We start from the raw sequence: 26162 nt of genomic DNA, 5'->3' as shown, positions 1-26162 counted from the left end.
ATGATATACTGTGTTTTAGTTTATATCAACTGACATTCAATGAGAGATTACATTACAGTCAGACTGAAAATGAAATTGCTAGTTACAATATGGATATATTTGATATCAATGACTATGACTGTGATCTAACAAAAGAAAATAAATCATTTATATTCACCAAGGAGTCACCATCAAGGCCTTCAACAACCATATCCAGTGCCGTAGTATGCCTCTGTCACATGTCATCAAATATGTGTAGAATTTTAAAATACCTAAATGTACATTTATATATTAATATTGAATTCTGAGAACCCAAAGGCACACAATATGAACAAGGAAAGCCATACCTTATTTTCTAGCAGCAATGAGAAGACAGGCTTTTTTAACTCACAAGTTTTAGAAATAAAATTTCAAGTTATTGTCTTTGGGGAAATGTATTGCTTAATTTAGACATGCTGTCAATTTTCTTTATCTATCCTCCAAATCTCTGATTTATAACTCCGTTTTCTTATTTGAAATGAAGAGATTTGGGCCAAATCTATCTTCAATTTAGTTATTCTTCAACAAATATATATTGAATGCCTATTTTGTGTTAGGCACTGTTCTAAGTGAAACAATGAATATAGCATAAGACCTCCAGGTGATGGGGGGAGGAGTCACAGATAGCAAGCAAAAGAGTAATAATTTCAGATCATAAAGAGTGTGATAGAAGGCTCTTCTCACAGGAGGCTTTGCTGTGGTTTGCAGTTATGCTGGTTATCAAGCAGTCATTAAAGCATGCAGGAACATTTTGGCAGCAGCAAATCTTTGGATAGCTTTATTTTGTTTATTTATTTATTTATTTATTTATTTACTTATTTATTTATTTTTTTTTGAGACGGAGTCTTGCTCTGTCGCCCAGGCTGGAGTGCAGTGTCGCGATCTTGGCTCACTGAAAGCTCCTCCTCCCAGGTTCACACCATTCTCCTGCCTCAGCCTCCTGAGTAGCTGGGACTACAGGTGCCCGCTACCACGCCCAACTATTTTTTTTGTATTTTTAGTAGAGACGGGGTTTCACCTGTGTTAGCCAGCATGTTCTCGATCTCCTGACCTCGTGATCTGCCCGCCTTGGCCTCCCAAAGTGCTGGGATTACAGGCGTGAGCCACCGCACCAGGCCGGATTTCTTTCTAACACCACGGAAATACAAACAGTAATGTGGGATACAAAGTGAATGGGGTCGGAGTGCACATTGGTAAGACTGGCCAGAAAAAGGCTTTATGAGGCCCCAGTGATGACAGCAAGATAATGTCAAAAATCTTATGGAGGAGTGCTAGACAGAGGACCAGTTGAGTGCAAAGTCCCAAGGAGGGATCCAGCATGGCATATAGGAGTCACATAAAAAAAAAGCCAGCGAGTCTGAAACAGAATCACAAGGGTGATAATGGGAAGGGAAAGAATGGAGAAGTTAATAGGGGTCAGAATACAGATATTTTTACAGACCACAATAAATTGTTTATGATTTTACTTGCAGCAAGAAGCCATTGAAAGATTTTAAGCAATCAGGTGTTTTCAATTGATTTGTTATTTGAAAGGTCACTTTGATGGCAGTGAGAAAAATACAGGGGATGATTTGGGTATGATGAGTGGGCAAGTGACAGGGAGACCAGATAAGAAGACATTGCAAAAGTCCAAGATAAGATTTTGTCTTGAACAAGGGAAATAACAATGGAGATAATGGAAGAATATTGGGCTTAGCACCTGAATTGGAAGTAGAAGGCTTTCTAATGGACTGACTGTGGGCAATATTAATGATGGGGATTAAGGAAGACTACCTCATTTGTGCAATTATTTTTGAGTCCCTACTATGTTCCAAGCACAAAGTGAGGCACTGGGGATTTTATGTATGGTGAACAGAACTAGACAGAGTTCTTGCTTTCAGAGAAGTCAAAATCTGGTGAAAAACAATCATACAAGTCAGTAAATACGAGCCTAGAAAAGGGCAATGCAATATAGCTATGTGGTATTGTAAGTTCATACAATGGAGAGACCTAATTTAGCCAGAATGTGTGTGTGTGTGAGTGTGTGTGTGTGTGAGAGGGAGAGTGTGTGTGTGTGTATGTGTAGTGGTGGTGGTAAGGGTGGATATGCCAGGTGAGAGAAGGCTAGGATCTGAAAGAAAAATGGGATATAACTAGGGAAGCAGCACTGAAATATGGCAGTAGGAGTGTTCAGGCCTGATGGTGGCACAGTCAAGGAACAAACCTCAGAAGGCTGGCAGGGCTAGAGGGCAAAAATCAGGAAAAGTGAGAAGAGGTTGGATACTATGGCATCGAGCAGACATGGTGTTGTAGGCCATGTTCCGGAGATTGGCTTTTATCTTAATAACTATGGAAACCTTTGAAAGGAAACTGTCTAATTGCTAAGGTTTCTTCTTACTCTAAATTCTGTATATTTCTTTGATTTAATTTGAAATATGAAAATGGTAGAACTATAAAATGACCTTCAAAAACCAGTGGAAGTGCTGGCATTTGATTAACATAATTAGAGAGCCTCTTGAAGAATCAGCACGCAAGATCATCTTCCCCTCTGGTGCAATTCAATGTTTCAGAATAGCTTAGTCATTACAGTCCTGGTGTTATGACACCATGAATATTATCTTTCCCAAACCTGGAATGCCTTTGGCCACTGTTCCGTAAGTTGTTCTGTGACCCCTGGATTTTATGAGCTCATGCAACATGGACATAAGTTCAGTGAATGTCTGTGTAGGTAAATAAATATTTATATGGCAAGTGTGGGTGTTGAGTTATGAAACACCATATTAGATGATATTAAGAAGATGATTAGATAAGTTTCACGAATTAAATAGACTAGACTATATCTGGATATCATTGCCAAACTTTCAGCTTCTTAAGATGAAGAGATTAAGAATATAAAAACATTTAGAGTAATTGCAATGAGCTGGGGGCAGTTTTGTTCCCAATGGAGTAATTAGCGATGTCTGGAGACATTTTTGATTCCTACAACTGGGGTTGGGGTGCTACTAGCATCTAGTTGGAAGAGGCTGACAACTCTGTTAAACATCCTGCAGTAAAACTGGATGTACAGGACATCTCCGTACAATAAGAACGAATCGCTTCAAAATGTCAATAGTGCTGAGGTTAAGAAACCCTTACTTTCACTCATTTTAATATATTACAAATAATTTTGGTTTTCTGAAAGAAAATAACTATCACATGGATAAGGATATGCTTTTTAAAAGGAGATGGATGAGGGGAATGAGCTCACATAAGTTAGGAGTTCTTCAATTTTTGGGTGCTTTTTATTTGTATTTTTCTACTTTTTCCAAAATAATTGTATATTCACTAGTATTATTTGATCATAATGAGCTGCTTATTTTCCTCTTTCTGGGGTGCTTTTCACCTGCTGATCATTGGTGACCTCTTCATCCTTCTGTTGGGGCTCAAGAATCCTCTGTGGAGAAGCTCTTGGGAAGTCACATGTCTCCCAGACTGTGCTCTCACACATATAACCCTGTACTTATATACAGGAAAGCATTTTGCATACTGGATTATTTTGGCATTTTTGAGTGATCTTGAATTAGGAACCAAGTGAGAAACAAGACAAAGAATAGAATAAATTGAGGCAAACATTACCATTATTACTAATAAAATCTGGGTTACAGGATGTACCTTTGGTATGACAGCCAGCTAGTCTTCCCAGATTGAACCCTATCATTGTGCAGAATTACCTGCCCTGTCACAGAAGCTCAGACAAGGGCAAACTTCACTATTGTGGAGAGAAGAGCCTTCCCCCGGAGAAGCAGCAATGCCAGCCCTCTGTGGGAAGCTCCCTTCCACAAGGAAAAGATGACAAGTTGAGATGAGCATACATAGCTGTTTACTTCCAAGTTTATGAATCAGATAAGTCATGCCACTTTTGCTGGTGCAGAGTGAGGAAAGGGGAAGAGAAAGGTACTTAGTTTTACTAACTGAGCTTCATTCACATGGAAGAAAATATCAAGAATAGGAAAGATGTTTTCTCCCCCTTGCCCCAAAGCTACAACTGCAACTCTGCTACTACCTTTGCTACCCAGTACAGTATCCACTATGTGTGACTATTTAAACTTGAATTTATTAAAATTAAATAAATTTAAAAATTCAGTTTCTCAGTCACACTGGTCATATTTCAAGTGCTCAGTAGCCCCATATGTCTTGTGGCTACCATAATGGACAATACAGTTATAGAACATTTCCAGTGGATGGTGTTATTATGAGATTTTACCCTACTCATCTTTGTATTATCAATACCTATAAAAAGACCTGCCTCTGAGGCCCTCAGAAATGTTTGCTGGAAAGGCACACTGGCTCATGCCTATAATCCTAACACTTGGGGAGGTCAAGGTGGGAGGATCACTTGAGCCCAGGAGTTTGAGACCAGCCTGGGCAACAAATAGGGAAACGTATCTCTACAAAATAATAATAATAATAAATTAACTGGGCATGGTAGTGTACACCTGTGGTCCCAGCTACTTGGGAGGGTGTATTAGTCCTTTCTCTTACTGCTGGTAAGGACATACCTAAGACTGGGTAACTTAGAAAAAGGTTTAATGAACTCACAATTCCACATGACTGGGGAGGCCTCACAATCATAGCAGAAGGCAAAAGGCACTCTTACATGGTGGCGGACAAGAGAGAATGAAAGCCCAGTAAAAGGAGAAACCTCTTATAAAACCATCAGGTCTCATGAGACTTATTTACTACCACAAGAACAGTATGGAAGAAATGGCTCCCATGATTCAATTGTCTCCTACCAGATCCTTCCTACAACACATGGTAGTGGGTACTACAATTTGAGATGAGACTTGAGTGGGCACATAGAGCCAAACCATATCATTCCACACTGGCCCCTCCCAAATCTCATATCAAAACCAATCATCCCTTCCCAACAGTCCCCCAAAGTCTTAACTCACAGTAGCATTAACACAAAAGTCCACAGTCCATAGTCTCATCTTAGACAAGGCAAGTTCCTCCTGCCTATGAGCCTGTAAAATCAAAAGCAAGTTAGTTACTTCATAGATACAATGGAGATACAGATATTGGATAAATACACCCATTCCAAATGGGAGAAATTGGCCAAAACGAAGGGGCTAAAGGCCCCATGCAAGTCCAAAATCCAGCAGGGCAGTAAAATCTTAAAGCTTCAAAAATGATCTCCTTTGACTCTTGTCTCACATCTAGGTCACACTGATGCAAGAGGTGGGTTCCCATGGTTTGGGCAGCTGGACCCCTGTGGCTTTGCAGAGTACAGCCTTTCTGCTGGCAGCTTTCATGGACTGGCATTGAGTGTCTGTGGCTTTTCCAGGTGCACTGTGCATGCAAGCTGTCAGTGGATATACCATTCTGTGGTCTGGAGAATGGTGGCCCTCTTCTCACAGCTTTGCTAGGGAGTGCCTCAGTGGGGACTCTCTGTGGGGTCTCACATCCCACATTTCCCTTCAGCACTCCCGTAGCAGAGGTTCTCCATGAGAACTCCGCCTCTGCAACAAACTTCTGCTTGGATATCCAGGTGTTTCCATACATCCTCTGAAATCTAGACGGAGGTTCCCAAACATCAATTATTGACCTCTGTGTACCCACAGGCTTAACACCACGTGGAAGCTGCCAAGGCTTGGGGCTTGAACCCTCTGAAGCCACAGCCTGAGCTGTACCTTGGCCCCTTTCTGCCAGTGCTAGAGCAGCTGAGACACAGGGCACAAAGTCCTAGGCTTTACACAGCAGGGGGGGCCTGGGCCTGGCCAATGAAACAATTTTTTCCTCCTAGACCCCTGGGCGGGTGCTGGGAGGGCCTGCCACAGAGGCTTTGATATACCCTGGAGACACTTTGTCCATTGTCTTGATGATAAACATTTGGTTTCTTGTTGCTTATGAAAATTTCTGCAGCCAGCTTGAATTTCTTCTCAGAAAATAGATTTTTCTCTTCTATTATACCATCAGGCTGCAAATTTTATCAGCATTTTGGTCAAAGCCATTCAGTAAATCTCTAGGAAGTTCGAGTCTTTCCTACATCTTCCTGTCTTCTGAGCCCTCCAAGTCTCTAGGAAGTTTCAAACTTTCTCACATTTTCCTATCTTCTTTTGAGCCCTCCAAACTGTTCCAGCATCTGCCTGTTACCCGGTTTCAAAGTCACTTTCACATTTTTGGGTATCTTTACAGCAGCACCCACTCCCAGTACCAATCTACTCCACTAGTTTGTTCTCATGCTGCTTATAAAGATATACCTGAGACTGGGTAATTTATAAAGAAAAATAGATTTAATGGGCTCATAATTCCACATAGCTGGGGAGGCCTCACATTCATGGCAGAAGGCAAAAGGCATATCTTACATGATGGTGAACAAGAGAGAATGAGAGCCAAACAAAAGGGGAAATGAAACCTCTTATAAAACCATCAGATTTCTTAAGACTTATTCACTACCATGAGAACAGTATGGAAGAAACCGCCCCCATGATTCAATTATCTCCCACCAGGTCCCTCCTACCATCTGTGGGGATTATGAAAGCTACAATTAAGATGAGCCACAGAATGAGACCCTGCGTCAAAAAGGTGTTTGTTAAATGATACATGAAAGTGTATTACTGCCATTTCATTTTTCAAATCTGCATGTTGTAAAGTTCTTTCCATTTTAATGCAGCAAAACATGAAAATTGAACATAGATATCTTGTTAAATGGCATAAATGAGTTGAAGAATATGCATTCTATAATATTATTTTTATTTAGAAATAATTATTTGTATGCATGTGTGTGTGCAGGGTGGGGTAGTGGTGGTTAAAAGCATAGAAAAATGTCTTGAAGTGTACATACCAGACTGTATATATCATCTGGTGCTTGAAATTGAGGGAAAGGAATAAGGAATACCTTTTTCACTTAAAAATTTTGTTCCTAGAAACCTGAATTACTTTTGAGTAAAAAAATTAGCAAATTAGGTAGTATGTTAACTTTCCAGATACACTAAGAAAATAATGGCTCTTTTCAATGTCAAGTATTAATGAAAGGCAATTTTAAGGCAATCTTAGCACTTTATGTGTTAAGAAAAATGGTATTAAAGCATAAGGACAAATAACACCCATCAGCCTAATGGATATTGCACGTAAACAATGAATTATGTTTTGTTAGGAGTGTGCAAAATAATGTTTTATTTCCCAGAAATATAGCTTCTCTGCTATGCTGCAGAGAAGGATAGGGTCAGACGGCACAGTTCCCATTTTTCTGTTAGACCTCTTGACCCAGCAGTATACTTTCTTCCACCTCTCCTTATTGAAATTACTTTTGTTCATTGCAGAAGTAATCTTCACCCTGGAAACGGACCTAGTTGTGGTGTCCATGTCAGAATACTGATATACTGACTGTGATAATCCTTTTGCAGCCTTACCTCACTCCTCGTTTGATAGTTTATAAGCTCACAGATGCTGTACCAGAATTCAGTCCATAAAATTAAGACATTCTGTTTGACAGGGCCAAATCTAAACTGCTGAAGCAAGAACACTAAAGCATGAAGTGGTGCCTTAAAAAGTAACTAGGGCCATCTAACCCACAATAAAAATCAACCTGGTTTCAAATGAAGATTTTTACATGCTGTAACAATTTCTTAGGAAAAAAGGGCTCTCATTATGAGAATATAAAACCCAATGAAAATGACAAGTAAAATAATATAGAATTAGTAGTTTAATTAGCAGCTCTGCTGTTTTGTTTCATGCTCAGTTGATGGGAGAAAAGAATATTTTCATCGAACAATTGAAATGAATGAATTTAAAGATATGATATAATCACCTAGAAAAATGACATTAAAAGCAGTCTTGAAAATGAGCATTATAGAAATGTTATCTTTGTAAATATTGCATACATTAACTAATGTTCATTATTAAATCATGCTGGTTCTAGGCTTGGATAAAATTCCATCAGGATGAATGTATCCCTGGGGGTTGATATTTGAAGAGGCTGAGCTGTTTGGTAGCTTACTCCTTGCTTAATTTTTTTTTTTCTTATTGTTTCTACTTTTCAGACCCACTATGAAAATGGAGAATATATTATCAGGCAAGGTGCAAGAGGGGACACCTTCTTCATCATCAGCAAAGGAACGGTAAGCTTTGGTGGCACAAGACAGTGATGCACTAGGGGAGTCTTGGATTGGTTAGTAACTCCAGTAGGAACACATGCAGAGTCTTGTGCTATATGAGTTCGTTTCATTTATTGACACAGAGAGGTACGAGAGAATGGATCTTACAAAAAATGATGCAGGAGGGAAAAAAGGGTGGAGCTTTGAAACCAGTAAGTAGCCTACTTGCTAATAATCATAATATTAGATGGCACTGATATATTTCTGTGAATAGAAAGATCTCCATCATTAAAACAATATAATAAAAAAGAAAATACCAGCTGGATGTGGTGGCTCATACCTGTAATCCCAGCACTTTGGGAGGCCAAGGCAGGCAGATCACTTAAGCTCAGGAGTTCAAGACCAGCTTGGGCAACATGTCAAACCCCATCTATACAAAAAGTAGAAAAAATTAGCTGGGCATGGTGGTGCATGCCTGTGGTCCCAGATACTTAGGAGGCTGAGACAGGAGGATTGCTTGAGCCCAGGAGGCGGAGGTTGCAGTGAGCCAAGATGGTGCCACTGCACTTCAGCCCTGGAAATAGAGCAAGACTGCCTCCAAAAAAAAAAGAAAAGAAAAGAAAAGAAAAGAAAAGAAAAGAAAAGAAAGAAAGAAAGAAAGAAAGAAAGAAAGAAAGAAAGAAAGAAAGAAAGAAAGAAAGAAAGAAAGAAAGAGAAAGAAAGAAAGAAAGAAAAGAAAGAAAAGAAAGAAAGAAAGAAAGAGAAACGAACGAACTTAGGTCATTTACAAAATTCATCTAGTCATTGGAAGCGGTAACATTGCTATAATGAAACATCTGGGCTTTGAAATCAGATGGCCTAAACTTTAATCCTGTTACAAAACTTAGTCATTTTAATGCCCTTAGGAAAGTTGCTAAATATTCTGAGGATGATAAGGATAGATATACACTAATGTTTTAAGTTATTTTCATAAATAAGTATTGGAACTAAAAACTACTAAAAGTGATAAATTATAAAGGAAGGGGTAAACATGGGGTAGACAAGGGTTACGAATGCAAAATCATACTTTATTTCTTAAACCGTTTTAGTTTTTCATCAACATGAATTTATTTATATCTTAAAAGTACAAAATTGAGTGAATTGGAAAATAGAATTTTTTTAGATTAATACTATACTATTATATTACTAAAATACCTTAAATTTCTTTCTACAGTGAAATGATTTAAACTTATTTTTCTTTATTATGTATCATTGCAAGGAATTCATATCTCTCTATGTACTAAGTATAGGAAGAGATGGAGAAGGAAATGCAAGTAGAAAGGAATTCATATGCCAGTTTCTGTTTTTATAACTATCCCTTTATAAATGAAGCAAATTTATTTCTTCGAATTTAACAAAATGACTGACTCTGCTAACTTATAGTTCATATATAGAGAGATTTCCAGAGCCACAGTGAATAGAATGAGGTGGAAGATTGTAAGTATTATTGAATCACAATTTAGATAATTATCCTTGGACGAATTTTGGATCAAGTGTATGCATATGTCAATATTTGCATCAATGGCATGTCACACAAAAATGAAGAAAACAATATTTGTATTTTTATTATTCCTATTCTTTTGACTGATCTCTGAATGCCTGGGATAGAAGTAGAACTCAAGGCTGACTTCTTAAAAGGCATCATGAAATGACATGTCTGACCGCGGTTATAGTTAAAATTGTATCTTGTATTTTCCAATGTTAGAATATAAGAAAATGTTAATATTTTGTAGTTTATATGATAGATTGTTAGAGCTTATTATTTACTGTCTTATTGTTTAGATTGACTGAAGAATCAGGGAAAATTTAAAATCACCATGGATATAAATGATTCAAAAGATTGCATGGGGAATTTGTCCTGACATTCTAGATTTGTTTTGTCTTTACTACATTGCTAATTCTTTGCTGTGATGGAATGATGTGTTTGTCCTTTGAGATGGATTTCTGACAGGCTTTTGCTACCACCCTGTTAGTGCAAATTTTACTGCCTAAAAGTAGTGCTTTGTAACCAGTTTCAGCTGAAGACAGGTGCATTAGTTGTGCCTCTTTACGAGTTTCGTAGTAACTATAAGTAGAAACAGTGTGGAAATTATACCACAGGAACCATTTCCCTTGGCAATATTTCAGAGCACTCTGGGGATTCTGGGAGGGAAGTAATACTAATATATTAGACTCTCTTGACACTTTCAAGATCTTTTACTTTAAACCAGACATCAATTTCTACTAACTTACTTTTCTAGGTGACACAAGTTAGCTGCTATGATTCTTAGTTATGTAAATTACATAATAATTATATTTATTTTATTCATTCTAATACTAATATACTAACAATATTAATTATATTAGTTCTAATTCTAACGTATTAAAATCATTAAGACTATGTCACCATAGGCAATAATTGGAATATATTAAGTCTTAACAAGCAGAAAGTAAGGTCAGCATACTTATGTCCCAATGGCAAACAGCACTAAAGACAGGTGAATTATAAGAGAGTAGGCTCAGTTCAGCAGGCAAATAAGTTGTAAAACTGGAATTTTCTACAATTATATGTTATTTTTTTTTTAGGTGTACAGATGTCATTTTGTTTTTCCATGCATTTAAAAAATGTATAAAGGATAACCTTGGCCAAGATCTGTTTCTTGCTGCTACCAAAGTGGCTTTTTCTTAGAAAATGCTGTGAGATAGAAGGAGACACAGCAGGGGCTGCCAAGCTACAAATGAAATTCCCCTTGTTCAGTTCTACTTATTTAAGTGTAAAACAATTTTTATTCTTCCATTAAGCACATTCACACAAAGAGAGAAGCATTATAAAATAAGCTTTGCAATACTTGTTTTTCCCCCATTAAGCCTGTGCAATCTGATTTTTCTAAAACCTAAGGCAGAATGCTTGCAGTGATGATGGCTAAAGTACCTGGTGCTGCCTCAAGTAGAAGCTCAGTTAGTTCTCTATACTTCAATCACTGCATTACAGCTGCCTGGATACATGGCTTGATTTTCCAACAGTGAACTATAAAGCACCAAAGATTCCTGCATTTGTCCCTGCAGTTGTGTCGCATCACAGAATGAACTATCTTTTTATAAATAAATCAAATGAAAATTGAACAGGATAGGTAAGCAAAGTTGCAGAGTTCTAATAATAGTTCAAAAGCATTTTGATTTTTCTGATTCCATTCAACATACCTTGTATCCTACCATTAGGAAAATAAAAGAGATTCAAAAATCCTTGTCTATCAAATGGCATTTAAAATCACATGGCTTTGCCTCATAAAATTAACAAGTATTTAAACATGTCAATTAAACATGTTGCCTTAACACAATGCTCAATGTTTTTTAATATAAAAAGTGTTCTGTAATGGAAATTTTATTTGCATATGTATACATATGTTTATGTAGACATTATGGTGAACCCTCTGGAAAACATTTTTTTAAATATCAAGAACAAGATAAAGATATACATTATTACCAATCTTGTTTAGTGTGGTACTAGACATCTCAAATACTATAGTAAGTTAAGAAAAATAAATAATATTTGTAAATAAAGAAACAGTAATTATTTATACATGATATGTTTTTAGTTTCATTTAGGATTTTTTGTAGAAATATATATTATTAAAATTAATAAGAGTTTAGCAAATTAGCATTATTCAGTACATTTTTCTTTATTAATGGAACTGTTCTATATCTCTACACAACCCAATATAATAGCTATTAGTCACGCTTGTATTAAAGTAAAATTATCTAACTTAACTTTAATGTTAATTTCTCAGTAGCAGTAGCCACATTGCAATAACTGCTAGTGGTGACTGTATTGGACATTATAGAACTGGATATTTTACTATTAATGAATATTGAAAAAGCCATATCATTCAACGTATTCTACCATATTAACAGTCTAAAGAAAACTAATCACATTATCATGTCAAATGATTCAGTGAAAGGGTGTGACAAGTGTAACATCCGTTCATAATAAAAATTCTCAGCAAATTGAGAATATAAGAGAACTTTCTTGCCCTGATAAGTGGTATCTACAATATGCCTACAGTTCACATACTTAAGGTGAGAAACAGAGCAATCAAGAAATGAAAGGAACTGACAATAAAAGGAAAGTCTTTTCAACAAATGGTGATGGAACCATTGGTAATCCATGGACCAAAACAGGGGAACCTTGACCTAGACTTTATACCTTATATAAAAATTAAATTAAAATTAGTAATAGATTTAAAAGTAAAACAAAGCTATAAAACTTTCAAGAGAAATGTATGACTTGCAGCTAGATAGGAAGAGTTCCTAGACATGATACCACCAGCACAATCCATAAAGAAAAATGATAAATTGGACTTTATCAAATTTAGAAACTTTTATTCTGTGAAAAACACTGTTCAGAGAATGGAAAGACAAATTACTAACAGGGAAAATTATTTGAAAAGTACACGTCTGGTAAGGGGCTTATATTGATCCTATCCTTTATTGATCCTATATAAAAAACACTTAAAAATCCATAAAAAAAAACACTTAAAAATCAACAAAAAACACTGAAGTACCCACTTACAAAAAAAAAAAAAAGAATGAAGGACTTGAGCACATCAGCAAAGAAGATACACAAATGGCAAATATGCACATGAAGAGGTGTGCAAAATGATTAGTCATTAAAAAATTGCATATTGAAATACTGAGATACTACTGCATACTTAATAGAACGGCTAAATCTAAAAACAAAAATTAACAACATCAAGTGCTAGTGAGGATGCAGAGTAACCAGTATTCTCATACACTGTTCCTGGGAATGCAAAATGGCAAAGCCATTCTGGAAAACAATTTGTAGTTTCTTATAAAGTTAAATAAACATTTACCGTATGACACAGCAATTACTCTTTGTGATATTTATTCTAGAGAAATGAAAATATAGTTCACACAAAAAACTCTGCATCAGTGTTTGTAGTATCTCTATTCATAATTGCCAAAACTAGAAATAAACAAATTATGTTATATTCATTCAATGAAATATTAGCAATAAAAAACATAAACTATTGAACCTTGCAAGAACTTAGATGAATCTTCAAAGCCTAATGCTGAGTAAGAAAAAAAATCTGAGAAGGTTAAATATTGTATTATTTCATTTATATGGCATTCTCAAAAAGTTAAAATGAGTTTGATGCAGAACAGACTATAGGGGTGAGGAATGAGAAGGATATGACTACAAAACATACCATGAAGGAGTTTCTGAAGGTGATGAAATTGTTCTGTATCTAATTGTTCTGGGAATTAGACAAAACTATCCATGTGTTTAAGTTCATACAACTATATTCCAAAAAAGAAGTAAATTTTACTGTATGATGGAAGTAAAATTTATTATATGATAACTTAAAAATTCATTTACCTTTCTAAATACTGTATCAAGTAACTAAAATACGTTTTTAAAATACCATTTCAAAAATCAAGTATCTAGGCATATCTATAACAAGAAAATGTTCAAGTCTTTTAAGAAGAAAATTGTATTTAAAATATTATAATGAAGAGCAAAACACCGACATGGCAGAACATCTGAAAGAAAGAGAAACATATTGGGAGTTACTACAGTAGATATCAAGACTTTTTATAAGGTTCAGGTAATGGAAAATAATGTGGCCTTAATTTGAGTGAAAACCAGACAAATATGTCAGAGTAAGAATGGTGAGCCCAGATAAAGATCCATTATAATATGGAAGCTTGATTTAGGATAGCGTGGACACTACAGATATCACAACTGGTTATGCATAGGAACATAAATAAAATGGGATCCCTAGCTCACACCATACATAATGCCACTTTCAGATGTAAATGTGAAAAGAAAAATTAGGAAAAAATTAAAAGGTAATTGGGAGAATACTTCTATTATCTTGGGATAAGAAAGGATTTCTTGAATAAGATATTTTAAAATGCAAACAGTAAAAGATAAAATGGTTAAGTGTAATTACATTAAAATTAATAAATTTGTTCAACAAGACATCACAAAGATGGTTTAGACAAACCACAGTCTTGTGAATGAACAACAACAAAAATAAAGATAATCAGTCCAATAGAAAAATAGGCAAAAAGTATGATCAGACACATAATCAAAAGAAGCACAAGTGGCTCAAAAAATAAGATGATAAAATCTCCCACCTCTATTGATAATAAGGGAAATGCCATCTAATACTTACCTTTCTGGAAAAAAATCAAAGTCTGACAATATTAAGTATTGATAACAGTATAATATAATATGCGTTTTCATCCATTGATGGTAGAAATGTCAGATTGTACCAAGAGTGAGTTAATATTTAGTAAAATCGAAGATGCATATACTTAATAACCTTGTTCTTTATTCATAAATGTTGACCCTAATGAACTCTTAGCCATGGACACTGGAGCACATGTATAAGAATGTTCACAGTAACGCAGTTAATAGTACAATAGAAACAAAATATAACAAAAATAAAACTGGAAGCCACCCACATTTACATCTACAGAATTAGTAAATTGCATAATAGTCATATAATGGAATACTGTTTAAACAAAGAAACTAAATTTTAGCTTTTATATGAACATGGGTGAATCAGAACCTCAAGAATAAGGGCCCAGTAACTTTTATTTTAGATCAGACTCCCTACTGAAGATTCCGCATCTAGAAAAGCCTCATCAGCATACAAATTAGTGTCTCTGTGATACAGCTTAGTGGTAAGGAAAAGTGTTAAACACTGAATTTCCATGGTTTTGAAACACTGTATGGAGGAGTAATGAAATGGATCAGTGGAGAATAATAATTGAATTTCCTCCACCCTACACAGACCTTCTTAATACTTATAAAAATTCTGGTCTTTGACATCTAATCTCTAGATTCAGAAACCTGAAGCATAGTATTATTAAATGTGTTTAAGTGTTTTTAGCATTGTTTCAATAAATTAGTTTTTTACTCATCACATTTTCCAGGTAGGTGAATTTTAACTATTTAACCTTTCTGGATGACCAAAAGTCAGTTTTATGAATGTTAGTAGAGCTTGAGGGAGATATGAATTAACACGAAGGTACAAGTTACTCTATTTTTGTTTTCATTCATGCAACAAAAATATTCTCACTTGCCTTCTGTTAAGTCACAAGCCCTGTGTGTTCTAGGCTATCTATCTTGTTAGTAATGACACATTCTGTTAAAATAATTTACAACTATTTATTGAGTGCTTATTATAATTTGCAGAGATGCCAAAGAAACACAACTTTCTTTTAAGGGCACTTTATTTACTATAGTAAAAAAGGGCATGTATGTAATTTTTACATCTTTAGAAATAGAAATCCTACCAAATGAAGCATATGAATTATGAGGGATATAGTCAGTTAGAACCATGCAGGAAATCTTTATGAAAATGTGATGTGTCTTCAAATGAAAGCTGGATTCTTCTCAGGGAAAGGGACAGGCTTATCCTAGAGAAACTAGGATATGGATGTGGAGGCATGTAAAAGGCTGTTCATTTCAGCAGAAAGAAAGAAAGAAAAAGAAAGAAAGAAAGAAAGAAAGAAAGGGAAGGGAAGGGAAGGGAGGGGAGGGGAGGGGAGGGGAGGGGAGGGGAGGGGAGGGGAGGGGAAGGGGGAAGGGAAGGGAAGGGAAGGGAAGGGAAGGGAAGGGAAGGGAAGGGAAGGGAAGGGAAGAAGGAAGGCAGGCAGGCAGACAATATAATTGCCAATTTAGAAGATATGGGTAAGTAAATATATTTACATAATGAGATAAAACTCACACATTAAAATGAATGAAATAGATTTATACCTAAGAGCATGGAATAAATAATTAAAACAATACTAAGGGAAAAAAGTAAGTTGCAGAATGATGAATACTACTTATGTTATTAATACATTTTAAAAATACATGTACATAAACACATAAAAAAGATGGACAGAATGCTCACTAGCTTCATTATAGTGGTTGCTTCATAAAGGCAGGAAAATTAGAATGGAGATGAGGAGTGAGATCAAATTTACTAGTAATGTATTATTTCTTTAAAATAACTTGAAAGGATAACAAAATATTTGGAGGTAAGCTCTTGTGGTTTTCCTGGGAATTTGTAATATTGTTCTTTGGTCCTGTTAGTGGTAATTTAAATGTTTTTTCTTTATAAAATAAATTAAGAAAATAAACAAGAAATGGAATTAACCTCATTAATTAGTGTTCCTTTGTTCATTGTGGGTAAGCAGTGGATTTAAACTTTCATTGTATCTCTTTGTAGGTAAATGTCACTCGTGAAGACTCACCAAGTGAAGACCCAGTCTTTCTTAGAACTTTAGGAAAAGGAGACTGGTTTGGAGAGAAAGCCTTGCAGGGGTAAGTAGATCATGTGTAATACAGGTTTTTGTTTGAGTGCTACATAAATTCCTGTCTGAAATTTTGAGCTCCTAGCACAATAGGCTTTTTATTTAGTACTTATCCCAATATCAAATATGGACCCTTGGTGATAAATTAATTGTTATTTATTTTCAGCTGGATTTGGAATCTGTTTGAATAGGTTGTGGAATAAATTCCTTAATTTCTAATAAATCAGTGTTATATTAATTGGAAACATTTTCAGGTTTGTGTACTTAATTGCAATCTCTATAACAACTTTAAAGAGAGGAAGTCCCTGCTACATTTTGTGCAATGATTTTACCTAGAATTATTAATATGGTTGGTTGAAATTTTTGAAATCCCTAAACCTGTTTGTACAAACAATTGTTATGGGATCTTTGGGGTGTCAATTTCCTGGCTGGAAACCAGTGGCTGGTGGCGCCTTTGACCGAGATTTGCTCGGGCCCACTGGGCTCAGTGTGCCCACTTGGCCTGACAGGCTGCACTCAGTTCACACCACCGACCTGGTTCCCACACCTTCAAGGGAGACTGCAAGTCAGGCATGAAGTGACAAGGGGCATGTGAGTGAGCGTGGGGTCCAGCCACTGCACAGGCAAATAATCTGGCTGCTGCTGTGAGGTGCGCAGCTCCAGGTACTGGCATGGGCTCTTTGTAAGGCTGCGGCTGGACCAGGCACATCACAAGGAGCTTCCCCGGCTGGCACCAGGGAATGTGGTCGTGCCTGGAAGCTTAGAGACACCAGGAACTGCATAGCCCCAAAGCGGGAGTCACAGCCCTGGTTCGGGGAGCTCCCCAGTTTGTGCCCCCCAAAGGGTTGCAGCTCTTCTCTCCTTGTCTTCACCTGCAATGTGGCAAGTAAGGGGCATATTTCAGCCCTGTTTGTGTTACAACTCTTTTAGCCTCTCCATTCCGTGGTTCCTGATCTCTTGACCTGTGACCAGGAAGAATGTGTACGCAGACAAGTGGAGGTTGAATAAGACAAAGAGGAGCTTCATGAACAGTAGAACAGCTCAGAGAAAACCGGCAGTGGGCAGCCCCTCTCCATAGCCAAGTTGTCCCAATGAGTGTTCAGCTCTTAGCAGAGAGGGTAGCTCCTCTCTGCAGCTGGTCGTCCCATCATCTGCAGCTCTCAGCAGAGAGGAGGCCCTACAGTTCCTAGGTCCTCTCTGCAGCTGGTCATCCTAACGTCAGCTCTGCTCTGGTTAAGCCTGGAGCTTTTATGGGCCTCAGAGGGGAGGAAGTACATGCTGATTGGTTCATGAGCAGCAATAGGCAGGTCCAGAAAAGACACTGCAAGTTCCCACTCCGGTCCATGGGACTGGCAGCCTGGCCTCCAGCCTTCAGGCCCTCCCTGGCCTGAAGATGGGGCATTGCTGGGCATCCACTCCCTTTCTGCCCAGGAACCTGTCTGCCTCCTGCTGTCGCCAAGCTGCCCTGAGCCCACCATTGGATTCCCTCCTATGCTCACTGGTGCCCAAAGCCCAGAGGGGGGCAAATTGGCAGAGTACTGGCATGTCAGCACTGCCTTGATCATGTGCACACCTGGCCGGGCTGTGACAGCACCTGGGCTCAGTCCCAACTTTCCTCCAAAATCAGAATGGTAGCCAAAAACAGAGAGAAGCCAGGCAGTGGGAGCGGATACTTCTGATCCCAGGCCCCCAAGAGTGCAGAAATGCCGGGATCTAGCTACCTCCAAGAGGGCAGGGATCTTGTCAGCTCCTAGCCCCCCAACCGCACAGGGGAGGCCCGGGTTCATGGCCGTGATTTCGGGTAGCTGTAGCTGCACCCAGGAGAACAGAGCTCCTGCCTCCCCTTGCGTGCCCACGACTTGGGTGGCTGCAGCCCTGCCCTGGAGGACAGAGCTCCTGCCTACTCCCAGCCCTGGAGCACAGGGATGCCTGGGTCCATAGTCGTGGCTTGGGCAGCTGCAGTGGCACCCAGGGAGCTCCCATCCCAACTCAGAAGGGGTCGGGGTCCTGCCTGTCCCGGCTCCTGCTGGCTCCATGGGTGTGCAGACCTGGCCATGCCTTCCTGCTGCGGCCAGTGTGATAGCAGCAGCAGCTCCAGATGGCCTGCCGCTGCCATCACAATGATCACAAGGCAGTGAAGCTTTCCTAGGGTTCACTTGTAGGTCGTAATTGTCATCACTCTTAGGGTGTGATGGAAGAGTAGGTGGAGGTAATGTAAATCTGGATTCATTATGGGATAGGCTGTGAAGGCTAGACTAGTAGAGGTGTACTTCTGTGAGACTGATACTCTATTTTTAAACTAAGACATCAAGAAGCAAGCACTTGGGAGTTCTTCTCATGTATTATGAAGGAAAAACTGAGTTGACTTTTTACCATGCATTTTACAGAAGGTATGACAAATATATTTGGGTATCCTACTCTCATTTTCCAATAAGCAGTATATCTCAGTTATCATTAAATATAGATGAACCTTTTCAACATTCAGTGCTGTATGTATATACACTACTTGAATAAGCAACAACCAATAAACACTTATTTTTCTATCGAATTTTAGGTGTGGGAGCGTCTCCTAGGGAGGGACAGCAATAGGACATAATTTACTCCTAGCATATGGGAACAGCCAGTTTTGTTTTCATTTCAATTGTGCCTTCATTTAAAAAATTACATTGTGAGCCTTTTGCTTCAAAGAACTTCTAAGAAGTAATTTAGGAAGTTATTGTTTTTTAAGCTACAATCAGATGACAGGTTTGATTGTCTTTCTGACTGTTTCACAGCTTAATAAGTGAAATAAAAGTATTCTGATAAGTCATCTTACTCAGGCTCTATTACCTTATGAAAATTCAGAAGTAATATTACCTTATGAAAATTCAGAAGTAACTACTCTCAACTTTCCTTTTTTCTCCTACTGAGTTCATTTGATCCTTATCTGATGAACATGTAGTTGCTATTAGATTTTTTTTCAATGTCAAAGTTGGAAGAAATAGTATGTTTGGTGTAGGTATACAGAAGAATGAAATAAACATTATCTTTCTAGTATAAATGCATTATGATCTGTACCTTAATCTTGCTTTCCTTTGATTATTAAATATGTTGAAAGATGGCATTTTATAGAAATCAGGTGCATTTTATAGAAAGATGACACCTGATTTCATTGGTCCAAGATTAAACACCTCTGTGGAAAACAATGTTATTTCCAACAGAACCAAAGAACCAGAAATATTAACAAACATTGAGGTCACAAGTAGAATGCCAGAAAATAAGGCTTAATTGGGAATCAACAGATTTTCTTTTGTAGCTTATTGTTACTGAATATTGGTGTCAATTAAAGAAAACTTTCATTATGAAAATACTGTCCTAAAATTTGTACCAAGAAGTAACCTAGGGATGTAGCTCATGGAAAAGTTGCCAAATTTTGCTGTAATATCAAAACTTAAGTTAATGATTCTTTCAACTAGATTGAATTCCTTCTCAATTATGGTTATTCTTGTGAACTTTCTGGTACCAAGACTTTCTTTTGCACATAATCAGTACTCTTCACTTGGCATCTCCCACAGCCTATAAAATAACCAATCCCCCTCCCTGTCTGCATCCAGCCCCACACTTTCTCTTCACATCCACCCCTTACCCCCATTTAACTCACATCTCTTTCTTTCTTATGCTCTTATTCACACTTTCTCGCTATGGAAGCTGGTTTTATTATCTACTCTAAGTGCCCTCTTACATGTCACCAGAGATTTGCTACTTACCTCATGAAATGGTCTTTTTATTTTTTTCTTCATTTGACTTCACTTCTCAACCATGATTTTACCTTGTTGACTACCCCTTCTTTCTTTAAATTCTCCATCCTTTGGGACCATTTAAATTATTGGAACTCTTTAGAATTTATTTCATTTCCTAAAATTTGCTAATATTGTGTCCTCAACTGTATTTCATACACCTTGGTAAGCTCCTCCAGATGTATGATTGCATAATACCTAAATGAAAAGAAGTCCCAAATGTTTATATTCTTATTTGAACCCAGTATCTAGCTTTTATCAAATATCCACATATTTTTTTGAACACATGAATGAGGGAATGATTGAACAAATGAACAAATGAACCTCTTAAATAATGTCTAGTCTTAAAGTTCCTTCTGCCATCTATCACATTCATGACTTGAATTTGCCTGGCAGTGGATAGGAGTTATGAGCTCGCTTGACCATAGGGGCAGGCTAGCGATGTAAATACTACAATAGGTTAGTAAAACAGGTGGCAAACTGGAACACCTAATATGATGAGGACAGAAATTACTGAACTCCACCACGCTGCTGCTCTGTAAGAAAGTAACCTTGGCTTTTTAAGAAAAGCAGGAAAAAAAAAAAAACACTAGATTTTAAAAATATGAAATGTGATTTTGTAATCCGATTTTTTTAAAGAGCTCTGTAAACCAACAAACCATTTCTGCAAACTGTTTGGCACCTGGATGCCATTTTGTGATTTCTATCACTAAGCTATGCCTCTTTAAAAGCTGTATTTTGCTTCAAATGAAGGAAGCCTATTAAGTTAACCCATCTTGATTATTTTCTTGTTTTGATTTTTTGATATTTTAACATTTTGATATCCTATGTCTGCAACGTGTTTTTCACTGGGTCTAGGTTTTTTAAATCTTTTGTTTGCATTTCAATATTTTTCATGAGAAATTCCAACATTTTGCAAATCGAATTGATTTGTTTCACTTGTTTCCTTCTAAATTACTTGGAAATTGATATAACTTTGATATATAAAATCTTTTGGGTAGCTGTTTATATCCTTTGAGTAATAGCTAGGTGTGTTTACAAACTATATAGTTTTTATACTTGGAATACAAATTTTATAGCCAGCATTCTCTATGTGTACAGAACAGAATTTTAGATTGTGTTTTTCTCACAAATAAAATTTGTGTATACTGAGAATTTTGGTTTTATTCTCTTGAGGTTGTTCAGCAGGTAATTAAAATACTGATAAGTTGCTGGTTGGAGACTGAGTGAAATGAATATATGCTTCACCATTCTTTTTAAATTTGAGAGTGCATAAATACTAGTACTGATTAAGCACACAGTAGAAAATTTAGTGTCATTGCTGAAATGTAAACTCAATACCCTTTCTCCAGAACTCAGACTCCTAACCACTATACAGTTCTGCCTCTAAAAGTAACAAGCTTTATTTTCTTGTTGAGTGCAGATAATAGAGTCATAAATTGAGTCATCTTATAAACAGTATTATTAACATCCTTTAACCAATAGCATCTTATTATTAGAAAACTTTGAGTCATTTTCACTTTAGTTGACATAAAGCAAATTATGCAGTATTGTTTGGCTCAAGCATCTTTTTTTTTTTTTTTTCTTTTCTTGCTGTGATGAGGGTTTATACACACCAAGGAGAGGGTAAAATGTTTACTTTTTACAGAAGTATTCCCTATATATATGAAAACTAAAGGTTTGTTTAAGAACAGTCACGGCCGGGCGCGGTGGCTCAAGCCTGTAATCCCAGCACTTTGGGAGGCCGAGACGGGCGGATCAGGAGATCGAGACCATCCTGGCTAACACGGTGAAACCCCGTCTCTACTAAAAAAATACAAAAAAGCTAGCCGGGCGAGGTGGCGGGCGCCTGTAGTCCCAGCTACTGGGGAGGCTGAGGCAGGAGAATGGTGTAGACCCAGGAGGCGGAGCTTGCAGTGAGCTGAGATCCGGCCACTGCACTCCAGCCTGGGCAACAGAGCGAGACTCCGTCTCAAAAAAATAAAAAATAAAAAAAAGCAGTCACTTCACATTTAGTTCAATAACTCATAAGTCCATCCATTTATACTTTGACTTACCATTGCTTCAAAATCCCTACTTGACTTGAAACCACATGGAATACATATGAACATCAGAGGATGGCAAATTCTAAACCGAATATCCACTTTGCATCTCCAGTAATAGGAAATATAGTAGACAAAGTTGTACCCAAAAGGGATGGGATCGAGCTCCCAGTGGCCACCTTCCCTTCTTTCCCCTAACATTTGAGTCTTCAGCACAGCATATGGTTAAGAGATCCAGTTCAGAGTCAGATTGCCTGGTTTGGAACCTGTTCTGTCATTTATTAATGATTAGTCACTGAGAAGAATTTCTTTTATCTGAAATGGTGATTATGATTATACCTGACTACTGGGGTTATTGGAGGAGGAATCAAAAGGATACTTACAAATAATTTAGGTGAGTGCCTAGAATTTAGTTTAAATTCTGAGCTGTCATCATCACTACCACCATCATCTTTATCTACGTCATCATCTTTGTCATCATCATCACCACATCATCATACCAGCAATGTTCTGCTACCTCTTGATAAAGTTTAGTGCACTGGTAAAATTGACATAGCATTAGAATTTGAGTCAACCACTCATTGATTGACTTTGAGCAAGCCAGTTAAGCTCCTGTAAACTAAGCCAATTGAACTAGATGATCTTTAAGTTTTCTTAAGTCATAGCTTCTGATTCTTTGAGAGTTGACTTCCTTCCAACTAGAACAGACCCCCGAATGCCAAGTGCAACCCTGAGGCTACCTGTTAAATGGTGGCATTTAATACCAAACCACTGTCAACAAGGAACTTCCCTCCAAGAACTTTCCCAGCTGTTGCCTCTCATTCTGAGCACCTGTGCCACATGCCAGGCCCTGTTCATGTTAATGCAAAAATGAATTAGCCGAAGTTAGTTGAACAGACGTTGATATTAGAAATCAGTATTTCCTTGTTTGTTTTCACCTCATAGCCTGTGATCATGGAAAAGTTAATTAACATTCTTGAACTTGCTTCTTTGTTTTATCTTCTGATGTATATATATATATTTTCTTTTAAAAAATTAATAAAATTTCACTGGGCATGGTGGCTCATGCTTGTAATCCCAGCACTTTGGTAGGCTGAGGCAGGCAGACCACTTGAGGTCAGGAGTTTGAGACCAGCCTGGCCAAAATGATGAAACACTGTCTCTACTAAAAATACAAAAATTAGCCGGTTGTGGTGGCACAAGTCTGTAATTCCAGCTACTAGGGAGGCTGAAGTAGGAGAATCGCTTGAACCCAGGAGGTAGAGGTTGCAGTGAACGAGATCACACCACTGCCCTCCAGCCTGTGTGCCAGAGTGAGACTCTGTCTCAAAAACAAACAAACAAGCAAAAAAGAAAACATAAAACAAAAAAATTATAGTATGGAAATTAAGTACTGGGTATGGCATTTTAATATTTTTCCATATTTGAATTTGATTAGTATTTATTCGAAGTAAAATGTTATAAAAACTATTCAAGCCACTTTTGTATCCCACTCCGTACTTCCTCTCCTTCCTAATATCACCATTCTGAAGCTGACTGTATGCTTCCTCATGGCTCATGTGTCTATAAATGTGTCTATAATTTATTGTATATATATATGTATTCATATATGTGAGCTTTTAAATTTGTATTTAAAAGTTTACACATGTGAAATATTATTCTGTTTCATTCTGGATCAATATATTATTTTTTTCTTTTCCTTCTATTGTCATAGTCATTGTACTTATGTCGTTCCTTCCTTTAGAAATTTTACCTTCTATTCTTTTAATGATTAACCTTTAAATTTTAATATGTATATTTAACATGTAACACTAATCAATAGCTCTATTCCTCTCTTGAGTAATAAAATAATATTAAGTGTGTCGAACTCCAAATTAATTATTCCTACCCATCTTCTAGGTACTTTTCTACTGGTCCCGAAATATTAATCATTATTATTACTGTATTTTTTCAAACACAACCAAAACCTAATTATTTAACATTTATCAACTTGTTTGCAAATTTCTTTGCCCACTATTGCTTCTATAACCCACCTAATTTATTTTAGATTTATTACTTGAAGAGATGATTCGCTTATACATTCTGCCCTTGCCTACACATGAATGAATTTTGGGTTAGGTATAAATATCTAGGTCGAATTTCATTTTTCTTTAGCATTTGAAGTGTTATTACATTGTCTTCTTACATTCATGTTCTGCAGTCAGTCAAATCACCATTCCTTTATAGGTAAACTGTCTCTATCTCTGGTAGCTGTTTCTGTCTTTGACATTATGTATTTTTGCTATAATGAATGTAGGTACAGATATATATATAGATAGATCGATAAATGAAGAATAAATAAAACTCTGTGCATCTCCTACTTTTGAGAATGCAGTTTTTTTCAATTCTAGAAAATTCTCAGCATTGTTTCTGCATATATTCTTTCCCCCACTTTCTCTCTTCTCCCATTTTGAAACTCTTAGTGACCTAGACTTAACCTCATCATCATGTCCTTACCTCCTTATTCACATTTGTATCTTCTCTCTGTGTGTCATTTGGTGCTACATTTGTAATAGAAGCTGGACAGATTTTCTCAGATGGTCATGCAATTTTCTTCCTTCAATTGTATCAAGTCTTCGGTTCAATTAATAACTGAGTAGGTTCCAATGACTATTTTATAAAATTAATTTTAGAATTTCTACTTGGTGCACCAAAGTGTAAGCTCTGAAATGAGACTTCCTTGGTTCAAACCCCAGCTCCATTATTTATGAAATATGTGATCTTGTTGATGTTCATCTCTCTGTTTCAGCTTCATGGTTTGTAAAAGTAGAATAATAGTACTTGCCACATAGGGTCAAGGTGATTAACAGGCCAAATAATGTGTATAGTATGTATGCATACTAGAATAATGCCTGGAAAATACTAAGTGCTTGATAAATGTGAGGTATTATCCTTGCCATTATTTTATTATTTTTAAATATCTTTTTTCTTTTCATTTATTTATTTATATTTTTAATTTTGATTCAGAAGGTACATGTACAGGTTTGTTACATGGGTATACTGTGTGATGCTAAGGTTTAGGTTTCTAATACTCCCATTGCTCAGGTAGTGAACATAGTACCTAATAGGTAGTTTTTCAACCCTTGCCTCCATCTCTGCCTCCCCTCTTTTCGACTCTCTAATGGCTATTGTTCCCATGATGGTGTTCATATGAACCCAGTGTTCAGCTCCCACTTATAAGTGAAAACATGTGTATTTGGCTTTCTGTTTCTGCATTAACTGGTTCAGGATAATGGCCTCCAACTGCATCCATGTTGCTGCAATGGACGTCTTAAATATCTTTTACATTGTTTCTTATATCATCTTTTTTTGCTGAATGTCTTTAGAAATTAATATTAGAATGTCAAATTCTTTGAAACTTCCTGTTAGTTTCACTATTGGGGTTCACATTCTTGTATTTGCCACTTCCACCAACTTTCCTTCCTTGTGTGGTTAAGCATAGCTGTGGTGTGATTGTCTTGGGTGGGGTTGGGATTTTGGTATTTTTATTTTCTACCACATACCCATTTTCAGTGGAGTTAGTGGGCTGAGGGATGATTTTCTTGTGCCCATGTTATTGAAGCATTTCTATATACCTATTTTATATGTTTCATATTTGCCTCTGCAAGGATACATTTTGGCTTAATATCCCTGTAACTTGAAGATAACACTGAAAGAATTCAGTTCTTCCAGTTCCAAGGCTTGGGTTTCTGTTTCTCTCAGAGAAAGACTCTTGACATTTACTTGGGCTGACAGAGAGAGTTATTTATACTGCGTGTGCCTTTTGTGTCGAAATGCTCCAGGACTCTGGCCTTTGAAGGACTCAATCCCAGTCATCCTCTCCCAAGGAGTCATCACCAGGCTCCTTCACCCAGCCCTCATGATTCCTGTGCAGCTCCAGC

General features: G+C 37.0%; 1 protein-coding gene across 2 annotated transcripts in view; it reads left to right on the top strand.

The window, feature by feature from the left end:
- Nucleotides 1–26162, top strand: part of PRKG1 (protein kinase cGMP-dependent 1) — a 1349224-nt gene that overhangs the window by 1099458 nt on the left and 223604 nt on the right. For both annotated transcript variants that reach the window (XM_050805423.1, XM_050805422.1), the window contains exons 6-7: nucleotides 8019–8096; nucleotides 16340–16434. In XM_050805423.1, coding sequence (XP_050661380.1) covers nucleotides 8019–8096; nucleotides 16340–16434 — 173 coding nt within the window. The remainder of the gene's footprint in view (nucleotides 1–8018; nucleotides 8097–16339; nucleotides 16435–26162) is intronic.

Source organism: Macaca thibetana, chromosome 9 (genome assembly GCF_024542745.1).
Source record: "Macaca thibetana thibetana isolate TM-01 chromosome 9, ASM2454274v1, whole genome shotgun sequence".
NCBI lineage: Eukaryota > Metazoa > Chordata > Mammalia > Primates > Cercopithecidae > Macaca > Macaca thibetana.
This window is presented reverse-complemented; position numbering and strand designations above follow the sequence as displayed.